Consider the following 11,722-nt stretch of genomic DNA (forward strand, 5'->3'; position numbering starts at 1 on the left):
TTTAATGGAGGCTTCATTACACAGGCATGAATAATTAAATTATCCACGGTAGGCAACTGATTTAACCACTGGCCCCTCCCCTCTCCCCAGAAGTCAGGAGGGTGTGATTGAAAGCTCAGCCCATCTAATCACATGTTTTTTTCTCCTAGCAACCACCCCTTAGGTATGGTCCCAAAGTCACCTCATTAACCTAAAAAAAGACACCTTCCTTGCTCTCATCACTTAGGAAACTCCAAGGGTTTTAGGAGCTCTGGGCAGAACAGCGCATAAAGGCCAAACACGTATTTATTATAATCACAACATCACACCTTCCCTGGACGTTCTACCAAATGTCACTCTCCCAGCACGTCCCATTCCCTTCCCAGATTGATGAGCCTCTTAGCGCTAGTCACTAATTTAATACATGTTTTCCTCATTTACTTTGATGACTATTTGTCTCTCCCACTAGAATGTTAAGCCCCACTCCACTATTGTGGAATAGAACTTTACAGGCCCAAGACAGGGCCAATTCAGCCCTGGGTGCCATGTCTACAAACTGAAATTTACACAACTTTCACAACCCAGTAATGTTCCACTACACTCTGCAGATGCGCAGTCTATCCAGTTGGCCAGTCCCCAGAGGCCAAGCCAGCTCTGGGCTTATTTCCTTCTTCCTTCTCACCCCCACAATGGCCCTAGCCATTACGACTTTTTTCTATTTTCCTCTCCGTTGTTTATTATTTATCCTATAAATGCTTCGTGCCTTCCACCCCATTTTGCAGTTCTCGGAATGGAGACTGTTTGCCTCGCGAAGTGTTAAAATTTGTTCATATCACCTGAATTGTCTCCTTCACTCATTTTTTAACAGTATAAATTTCTGTCTGTTTTATTCACTGCTATCTCCCAGCAGCTAAAACAGTTCCTGGCACATATATAGCACTTAAAACGTATCATATCAGTGAATCACTGGATCCCATCTTAATGACAACGAAAAAATTAATCAATAGCCAATCTAAGAAACAGAAAATTTTATTCGCACCAACCTGAAGGTTATAACCCGAGACAGTCTTTCAGAAAGTTCTGAGGACTGTTCTGCTTGTTAGAGGTCAGACAAGCATACTGAAACGCCAAGTAATTGTCACTTGCTCACAAGTAGCTAGTGTTCCTCTAAATTAACTATAATTAACTGTATTTTATGTTCAATTTGGCTGGTCTGGGAAGACCTCTACATCCTAGACAGCAGGACTGATTTTCAGTTCTCTGACCAAGGGATACTCAGGCCCAGCCTCACTGGGGGAGAGGTGGGGGCAACGCACCCACAGGTCCAGACTCACCGTAGGACAGATGAGGAGACAGACACGCTGTCACACCAGGAGGAATTAGACAAATAGTTTCCAAATGATGGCATGGAGCCAAGATTAAAGAGCACGTCCGTCCTGGCTTCAGAGCTTATGCCAAGGGGTAGGGGACACCGTCTGAGTAACCCAGGCTGAGCAGATGGAAGGTCCAGACCTCCTGGTCCAGATCTCGGGGTGACTGCCCCTGCCCGCCTGCTCAGCAGCGTGCACCACTTAAGTCGCCCCAGGAGGACGGTGAGCGCATGCGCAGAGCCGAGGCGCAGAGCGGCGGTAGGAATTAAGCTCCCAGTCCCTGCGCCCAGCAGCCGGCAGCCAAACCGCCCAACCAAGCCGCGAACGGCAGCATGTTGAGGGGCAGCTGTAGCGGCAGCCGCTCTCCACCAGCTCCATTCGGGCGGCTAGGAACGCGTGCGGCTGCGGCCACGTCCCTCAAGGCGCCGCGCACTTAGGCGACACACTCGCCTTAGGCCCGGGGCGCCGCCGGCCTCCTCACTACTTCCGGTGAATTCCCGGCGTCCCCGAGGCAAACCGGAAATAGAAGGGAATAAAAACCCGAATGGGCTAGGGCCGGAAGTGGCTACGCAGGGCGCCGCCATTACTGGTCGGGGCCGGAAGGACGGGTATGGCGCCGCCATGACAGGCTGGGCGTGTACGGAACGGACCTGCTGTCCGTTCCGCGACAAGAAAAAACGAGGCAAAGAGGGCTGGGCTGGGCGCCGCCATGACAACTTGATACCGGAAAAGGCGGGGCGCGCCCTCCTCATTGATCCTCCTCCGGCATCGCTTCAAGATGTGAGTAGCGGGAGCGCCTACCCTGTAACTGCCCCCGCACTCCTCTTCCCCAGCGGTCTGGACCCAGGCCAGGACTCCGGGAAGAAGGATCGGCCTCTCTGTTCTCCGGAGATCTGATCCTTAGGAGTCAGCGCCGTCCCTCACTAGCCCCAACTCTCCGCGTGTTCAGGTCCTGCCCTCTGAGCGTTTAGGCCCCGCCCCTCTCGCGTAGTAACTAAGGACTTACAGGTTCACTCTTTGAACACCCAAACCATATCCCCTACAAATCCCAGCCCTGGCCCCTTACCCTGCAACCCTGCGACTCCAAACTTGTCTCAGGATCTCTAGGACTCGTAGCCCGTCCTTAGAGCTCCCGATTCCTCCACCTAACTTTACCGTTTGAACCTTCCAGATCTGCCCGGTAGCTCAGACCTCACCTGTAGGGCCCACAGACTTGTTAATAGATGCCTCTGATCTTGCTCTGGATTTCCAGACACTGTTCCCAGGAACTCGAAGAGCTTATTTGTAGGACCCTCCAGATATACCCCAGAGCTTCCAGATTGTGCCCCCAGTGCCCCAAACCTTCCCCAGGGCCTCGAGTCTTACCTCCAGTATCCCTGTCCTCTAAGACTCTCTGGTCAAGAGACCCTTCCCTAAGACCAAAGACCTCTCCCCTTTGACCTCTGAACCTCACTTTTAGGGCCTTCAGACTCATTTAGGGCTCCCAGGTTCTCTCCTAGTACTCGATGTTACTTCTGGGGGCTTAAGCCATCTCTGCATGATTCCCAGGCCTAAGCAGGGAGATGCCCAGACTCCAAGACCCTTCTTCCAGGTCCCCCAAAGCCTGCTTTAGAATAATCAGGCCTGTTTTTAAGGACCTCCACTATCTCCCCAGAATTCCCAAACTGCTCCACAACCCCCAAGGCTCAGGCCTTATCTCCATACCTCCCTGGCCGTATCCCAGGATCCTTCAGCCTCTCAGATCTTCCCAAGACCCCAGTCCCACCCTAGACTCAGATCAGAACTCCCTTTCTTGCCTGCTGCCTGGAATTATCCTCAACCCATCACGTCCCACAGGCAGGCAGCCCTGGAGATCACTGCTCGCTACTGCGGCCGGGAGCTGGAGCAGTATGGCCAGTGTGTGGCGGCTAAGCCTGAGTCATGGCAGCGGGACTGTCACCACCTTAAGATGAGCATTGCTCAGTGCACGTCCTCCCAGTGAGTATGGGCAACTACGGGGCAGGTTGGGGGGTGGGCGGTGGAATGAAAGTCTCCCCGGGCCTGAGATGCCCTGCTTCCGCAGCCCGATCATCCGCCAGATCCGCCAGGCCTGCGCGGAGCCTTTTGAGGCCTTTGAGGAGTGTCTTCGGCAGAACGAGGCCGCCGTGGGCAACTGTGCTGAGCATGTGCGCCGCTTCCTGCAGTGCGCCGAGCAGGTGCAGCCAACACACCTGCCCTCCACCGTGGAGGTAAGGCAGGGGGCTCAGCCGTCCATCCCACCCCTTCATCCTTCTAGTTCAGGGTCAAGACCTTGGAGTCACCCTCAGCCCCACACAGACCTTCACTCACCCCAAAGCCAGAGCATGATCACCTCTTGCCCCTCCCACAGCCCCTGCTTTAGTCCAGCCACCTCCCTCACCCCTCCAGCACCAGGACAGCTGCCCCAGCCTTCCCCTAGTCTCCCTGAACCCCCTCTTACCTTGCCTCCGTGAAATGACCAGAGAGAGCATTTAGGAACTGAAAATGAGTCACATTACACCTTTGCTTAAAGCTCTTTATTGGCTTCTCGGCCACACTGAGCACAAAATCCCAGGTTCTTGCTGGGTTCTCTGTGTTATTCCCCAAGAGCAGATAGCAGTGAGACAGACTTTTAATTCTTTTCAGAAAATACTCAGTAATGAATGCATACTGTTGATGCTGGTTTATTAATCATATGTTGGTGACATTTCTTTCTTTGAAGTTTTTTGGGCATCTGAACAAAGACCCCACCTTCCCATCTTAGAGCCAGTTGCTTCTCCCCTCCCAGTATTAGGAAACAGGCCCTTCTCTGGTCTTCCTGTAGCCTTGCCCCCGGAGTCTGCTCTCCCCTGGCAGCCAGAGAAGCTTTTAAAAATGGAAATTGGGTCACATCTGTCCTCTGTAAAACCTTGTGGCTCTCCAGTGCACTCAGAGTAATTAACACCACACCAGATCCTCTTCACTGTCCTCTTCCTTCCGGTAATGGCATCCCAGTCGCATCTTTTCTTCTTTGATTGGGGGCAGTGAGATTCAGGTCTCCTCTATTCTCCAGTCTCGAAAACAACACAGTCTCATCTCATAAAACATGATAGAAAGCCATCTCATATTAATGCAGCTGACAACAAAAAGCGCTAGGTGTACCTCCCCTCCACACACGCCTCTGCTCTTTACCCGATTTAATTTCCTTCATAGGATTTATCAGCCGACATATTTGTGGTCAGCTGTTGTCTGTGCCTCCCTAGAGTCAGAGACTGGTGCCTGTCGTGCCTGTTGCTGGATCCCTAGCACTGCAGCAGTGCCGGGCACACAGCAGGCACTCTGTAAATGCTGCAGAATGGTGCCTTCCCTGCTCCCAGTGACAGTCAGTACATCCGATGAGTTCACATGGCAGATGGCTAAGGTCACCACCTGACACCCTCTCCCTCCAGCCTAGGCTCTGCAAGGGCGGCCTCTGCTCTGGCTCTGGAATCTCCCCAGCGGCGGACCCGGGGCCAGGCGCGGGCGAGGTGCTGGTAGACACTGAGCTGGTTTTTTCCACAGACACAGCCGCTTCCTGCCTCCTGAGGACTCTTTGGACCGTAGGGAAATTGGACATGAGTGACTGGCCGCTTGATGCCTCGGCCCTGAAGCGTGGCCAGGTGGGGCCTGAGGGCCTGGCTTCCCTGGACATCAAGACTCACAATAAATGATGACTGTGTACCAGGCTTTGCTTCCTGCCTTCGGCACCTGAGGGGACCCTAGGAGAGCCGGCTGGGCAGAAATCCTGGTCCTCTGTTCCCCAGCCTCACCTAGTGTGCCAAGGAGGGGCCTGGGGCAGGGGGCAGGATGCTCGTCTATGCAGGGTTAGGACGACCCCTCCCCCCTTGTTAGCGCTGCCGGCCGTTTCCTGTCTCCTGCTGCTGCGACGTGGAGAAGGGCTCTTCATCACTTTGACTCCAGCATTCACCAAGTCTCTGCTGAGTGTTTACTTGAGGCTTAGGAGGCAATAAATAACACACCTCTCTCCCTCCTCAGTTCAGAACCGGCTGAGCGATAGACATGAGCATGAGGCAGTGCAGATGGAAGCAGTCGCTGAGGATGGGCCTTAGAGTTTGCTGCACTGGACTTCTCTTCTGTCTTGGCTTCCGTTCTTCTGGAGCCCAACCCTGAGAATTTGAGTGCAGGTAGTATTTTGGTGCGTGATTCCAGAAACACTCACGGAGGAGTGGAGAGAAGGGACAGAAAGAGGAAGGCAGTCAATAAAAGGTGCCTTATCAAGCAACGGGGGCTCAGTCCCACCTGGGACTTCTGGGAGAGGGCACAGAACCTATCCATTCCCCTATCCTGGGGGCAAGGAAGGTGGGGCGGTCTGTGTTCACCAACTCCCCGTCTGACATTGAGGGATGTTTTCGTGGGCACTGACTGCCTGCCCTGTGGGCGGCAGAGTGCCCTCCTGCCACCAGCAGAGAGCCCTGAGCAGAGAGCGGGGGGACCAAGTGAGCAGCCTTCACACAGCAGAGGGGGCTGAGTGGACCGGCAGGTGCCAGCAGTGGCTGCTACAGCCCCTTAGTGTTTCTCTTCAGGATTCCAGGCCTCATGGGCACAGCTGGTCGATCAGTCTTCCTGCAGGGGCAGGTCCTAAAGGGCAGAGGGTAGACAGGCAAGTGTGCAGGAGGGAGACAGCCCAGAGCCTGCACCCAGCTTCACCATTCAAACAGGTTGCTCCTCCTGGAGGGGCCTCCAAACTTACTGAAATTAGAAGTGACTGGTCAGCGCTGATCGGATTGGCCATTTGAAATCTAGATCTTGTGCTTTGGCTTGGAAAAATGAGCCGAAGTCTCTCCTGAGGATTTGATACCTCAAACAAAGGACGTTGGTTGGCTTAGGGGCCAAGGTGGAAGTCCTGTGCAGTCAGGGTTGCCCTTGGATGCCACGTGGCCCGAAAGAGAAAACCCAGGCGGGGGAGAGAGGACTGTGGTCTGTTCATATGGTCCCTGAAGGAGCTGCTTAGGGCTTGATGGCTTTGTGTTCCCACTCCAGTTTCCTTGGGCTGTGGAGTGAGCCCTCAGATTACTGTGTATGTTTTCAGCCAACCCCACTTTGAGTAAACTAGTGTGGGTTCTGCCCTTGTGACTAAAAGGAATGATAAGAACAGACAAAATGGAAGTTGATAGAATGTCTCTAAAGGGCCTCTCTTCCCATAGGCTAGACCAGCTTCCTTACATGGTGGTCTCAGGTCCAAGAGAGCAAAAATGACCTCAAAAGTCACCACCTTTAACCACATTCTCTTGGTCAAAGTCAGTCATGAGGCTGACCCAGAGTAAAGGATGGGGAGACTCCACCTCTTGATGGCATTTGGCTGCAAAGAATTTTTGCCCATATTTACTCATGAAAATTTAACATTTCTTATTCCGATGTGTGTGTTGGTAAAATGTGTTTTTCTAAGAATTTTGCACATGATCTGAATTTTCAAGTTACCATAAACTTGTTCTTAATATCCTCGTATTATCTTTTTAAGGTCTGCCGAGATCTGTAATGAAGGTCCCTTTTTTATTTCTGGCATTTGGTTATTTGTACCCTCCATTTTTTCTTGATCAGTCTCGACAGGAGTTTGTCAATATTATTAATCTTTTCAAGGAATCTACTTTTGGCTTGGTTAGTGCTATTTCCTATATTTGTTTTAATTCTCTTCTTTATTATTACCTTTTTTCTTTGGATTTAATTTTCTCTTTTCTACATTTTTTGAAATGAATGTTTAGCTCACTGATTTTCAGCCTTTTTTTTTTCTTTTCTAATAATATGCACTGAAGTGTCCCACAAAGCATGGCTCTTTTGCTTTTATCATTGATCTCAGATTATTTAGAAGTCTAAAATTGTATTTCTTTATTTCTAAACATATGGGGATTTTTCTGGTTATCCTGCTTAATTGCAGTTGGGTTAGGAAGATTTCGTATGATTTTAATCTTTTGAAATACGTTGACACTTTATGGCTTGGCATATGGCCAGTTTTTGTTAATGTGCCACATGTGCTTGAATCATAATCTTTGGTTCCTGATGCGCTGTCTGAGCTTGGATTCCCCCAGAAACAGACTTTGAGGCGGGGCAGTGGGAAGGGAGATGGGAAAGGGATAGCAGTGCAACTGTGGGTAACAGCTGAATCCTCTGGGGAACTCTGGGAAGCTGTGGAAACGGTCTTCCCACTCAAGGGATGATGGTATTTATACACTAACCCTCATCATTCATTTGGCTGAGGGCTCCTTAAGGGGATGGGTCTTTCATTCCCTGCCACTACCTGCTTGCCCCACACACAGGCGGAGTGGGCCCTGGCAGAAAGCTGTCTAGCAGAGTGAACCCACTGGTTCGCTTCAGTGGCCACCACCTCGTGGCCATTCACTTCAGTGGCCACCACCTGCTGCCACAGCTGCCATTGCTCCAGCCTGTCATGGCTGCCTCCGCAGCAGCCACCATCGTCCTGACCACCTCTGCTGCCTGTCACTGCTGACGCCACCACCACATCCCACCACAGTCACCACTGGTGCCAGTCAGGGATGTGGAGGTGAGGAGGCAGGGTAGGTTAACCAGAAGGCAGAGTCTTCGAGCATCTCCATTTTTACCTTTTATGGTTGAACTGAGGACTTTGTGCTTGTCACTGAATGTACTGACTTTGCTGATAAAGTTAATCACTATATTAATGATAATTACGTTTGTCAGCACTTACCTTCAGTGAGTAAGCAACTCATTTATACCATCTAAAACTTTCAGACAGATTGTACACAAATAGAAGCCACATCTCTAAGGAAATCGATCACCTTGAAAGAAAGTAAGCTAGCTTTTACCGTAATGAATGTTGTACCATATGCTGCTTTTAAAAAGTCCTGCTGCCACACCCTAGACCAACTAAATTGGAATCTCTTGGGGTAGGACCCAGGCATCATCAGCACTTTTTAAAAATACCGCTTTTAAAATGTATTTCAACGTGCAGCCAAGAACCACTGCCCTGATGGAATTCCTTATTTTTCGTTGACTCTGTTTTACAGTATTAACTTGCTGAGAAATGAGGGTCTGGAAGTTGCTGACCCTATTCTGAAGCCCCTGATGTTATGGAATGTTCAGGGTCTGGGGAGCCTGAGTGTCACAACAGTATTTCTTTTTAACCTAGCGCATATTTAGGTGGTGACATATAACAACAAGGTCAGATCCAAATAATTTGCATTCTTTCCTCCTCTGCTGGGCCATAATTTATGGGATGCAAGATGTGTCAGCTCGGCTGGACAGAACGAAAGGGTGTCACTCTTAAAAAGTATTAAGCGGCAAAAATGCCAAGGATGTTGGAAAGTTTGTGCAGTGAGTGGACCTGCCCTCCTAGTCTCCCAAGGGCAGAGGCCTGGACACTCGCTGGGGCTGCTCTGGCTGCTGAGTGTGGGGAGACAGTTCCAAGGCAAGTCCCGCACTTCCCAGGAGAAGCCGCTGAAGATAACATGGTGACTGTGATGCAGCGGTGTGAGGTGCTGGTGAGGGAAAGGGGGAGATGCAGATTGGAAAAATGAAGAAACAGAACAGCCCCCTAAGAATCTGCACCCAGCAGAGCCCAATCCCCAGGGGACCAGGCCCAGGGAAGCATGTATGTTCTTAAGATACATAAATACAAGACTTTAAAAAAGAAGATGGCAAATCAAACAGTACTCATTAAAATGGATATAACCTACACAGAATAAAAATAACAGTGACATATTTCTTCCTGTCTGATGATTCAGTAAAGTAGTTTTGCTTTTTCTGTTTCCTTTTCCAGTATAATTCTCTAAACTCCCTACAGTCTTTAGGATGTCTTCTTTTCTTTCGTGTAGTGATACAACTGAGAACCTCAGTGACTCCTTGTTCAATGCTTTTCTTGATAGAATGTTTAGCTTGATGTCTTTGCATTGGCCTGACACCAGGCATCGGTGCGATGTGGGCCTGCCGAGAGTAGAGATTTGAGTCAAAGTGAACTTTACCAATAGAATAAAAGTGATAAAGTAAAAACAAAAAACAAAAAAACCCGTTTAATTCTTCTTCACGTCTTGAGAAAATGAAAACATGACCAAAATGCACATTATGAGAGCCTCAATTCACAGGAAAGTAAATCACATCTCTTTTTAGCAAAATGTTGTACACAAGATGTCCAGGACACTTAGCAAAAAAGAGCTGTTCGTTTTCTTTGGTAAGGCACTTAAATATTGAATGGGATTTGCAAAAATTCCCATTTGCGCCCTCTGCCAAATATGCAGGTAAATAAGTGAAGTCCTGTTTGTATTCGGATAAGAGACAAGCAATCCTTTGTTTTATGTTTTCTGCAATTTCGGGACATTCTTTGCAGAAATTAAGAAATGATTTGAAACACCGCTTTTCAAATCAAAATACCTAAGAGCTTGGGGGAACATCTGTTGTAGCCGCCATCCCTCAGTGGGGTCAGTGTAGAAAGTATGATCGTTGGTGAGACCTGACGGAATCAGTTTTGCACTGTAGGGGCCAACACGTCTGTTATGCCCTGGAGTTCCCCCTTTTGTTAGCCCACAGGACATTTTAGTTGCAATATTTGAATCAGGAAATGCAATTCTACTCAGTTTCACAGAGCAATCAAGGGAATAATATGTTAAGCACGCTCATTTGTGTGGTATGCCCAAGTCAATTCCACGGCTGCTGTTTTCAACTGAGCATTAGTGTCTTTGGGGGAGACAAACACACCCACTTTTGATAAATTTCGAAGTACCTGCATGTCTCATCCTGAACTTGTGAGGCTCCATCTCCACGTGTGCTTTCACGCACTCTCTTCCCCGCGTGCCACCCCAAGTTCTTTTATGCACAGTGTGCAGCGTGATCTGTTTTGGTTACTTACTTTCCCCATCCAGTTATATATGTCCTCCCAGTTGTCATTAAAATAACATAACCATTTTGTCTGTGTTTTGAGTGCTAACTGGGTCAGGCTGACATTGGCATTATAATCATCCTCATTTTCATTCTCTGAACTCCTAGAAGGCAAGGTCATGATAGTCACAATGTTAAAAATTAAACTATCAGTGTCTCAGTCCAAAGCACAACAGTGAATCCACAGAAACAGACTGTTAACATACAACTACGACATACTTGAGTTACACGCTGAAGCCCCGGCACTCAGAGTGATGCGTCAGTGGAGGATTCACGACTCTGAGACACAAATTGTAGGTTGGGGCAAACAGCAGTAACAATGGAAGGTGGTCAGCTTCTGCAATTTCGTCTCCGCTGACTTCTTTCCCAAACCCCAGACTTGGGTATCAATTGCCTACCCAACATTTCTATTTTGCTGTCTTGAAAGATCTCAGTCTTACCATGTTCAGAGCTGAACTTTTTTTTTTAATGGCGGTGCTGGGGATTGAACCTTCGTGCTTGGCAAGCATGTGCTCTCCCACTGAAATATCCCCTACCCCCCCCCCCCAGAGCTGAGCTTCTGATACAGCTCCTAAAACCGCTCCATCCCAGCCCTCCCTAACTCAGGCCGACTCATTGTTACAGCCACTCAGGCTCAAGACCTTGGGAGCCTCTTGCCCCCCCTTTGCTCTCACACCCAACATCCAGTGCATTAGGAAATCCTGTCGGCACCATCTTCAATATATATCCATAGTCCAACTATCTGGTTCACGGAAAATAAATGCTTGTACCAGGGAATAAAGTAACATTGCAGCTTCTTCCGATTTCTTTTGTCCTTTTTGCAACGTTTTAAGTAGGGGACTTACATGGATCTTTAACTTTTAGCCTTTATTTTTCTCTAACATGAGCGTTTAAGGCTATGAACATCTAAAGAGTGTTTATGACATGGTGGTGCATTGTCATTATTTTTCATTTCTGTATCCTAAGTGATTTCCACAATAGTTTCTTCCTTGACACTGGAGTTATTCAGAAGATATTTCATGAATTTCCAAATATGGAATTTTTCTAATTTTCTTTGGTTAATACTTTCTCATTTAATTTAATTGCAGTCAGAGAGTGACATCAATCTTCTGAGATTTGATGAAATTTGCTCTGTGGGACCTTTTTTCATAAAAGTTCCGTATGAGATTCCAAACAAGGTCTAGTCCACAACGATTGTTCTAGTTCTGTCCCAAAGTTAAGCTTCTTGGCTGCAGAGTTTAGTCAATATAGTAACACCCTGATCTAAATATTACAGAAAGGTAACTTATGGTGAAAAAAGTATGAAAACAAATATATGTATGTTCTTATATGACTGAAGCATTGTGCTGTACACCAGAAATTGACACAACATTGTAAACTGATTATACTTCAATAAAAATATAAATAAATAATAAATATTACAGAAAGTAATGTGTAAAATATCCCATGGATAGGAGCATTGTGCACTTCCCCTTGTAAAGGTCCTGTCCATTTTT

At 48.3% G+C, this 11,722-nt stretch overlaps 1 protein-coding gene across 1 annotated transcript; it reads left to right on the forward strand.

The window, feature by feature from the left end:
• The first annotated feature begins 1,933 nt into the window (after positions 1-1,933).
• CHCHD5 (coiled-coil-helix-coiled-coil-helix domain containing 5) lies at positions 1,934-5,045 on the forward strand. The gene is made up of 4 exons (XM_010958982.3): positions 1,934-2,129; positions 3,186-3,326; positions 3,412-3,577; positions 4,887-5,045. Coding segments are annotated over exons 1-4 (333 nt in total). The 5' UTR covers positions 1,934-2,127; the 3' UTR covers positions 4,911-5,045.
• The last annotated feature ends 6,677 nt before the right edge of the window (positions 5,046-11,722 follow it).

This window comes from Camelus bactrianus, chromosome 28 (genome assembly GCF_048773025.1).
Source record: "Camelus bactrianus isolate YW-2024 breed Bactrian camel chromosome 28, ASM4877302v1, whole genome shotgun sequence".
Classification (NCBI taxonomy): Eukaryota; Metazoa; Chordata; class Mammalia; order Artiodactyla; family Camelidae; genus Camelus; species Camelus bactrianus.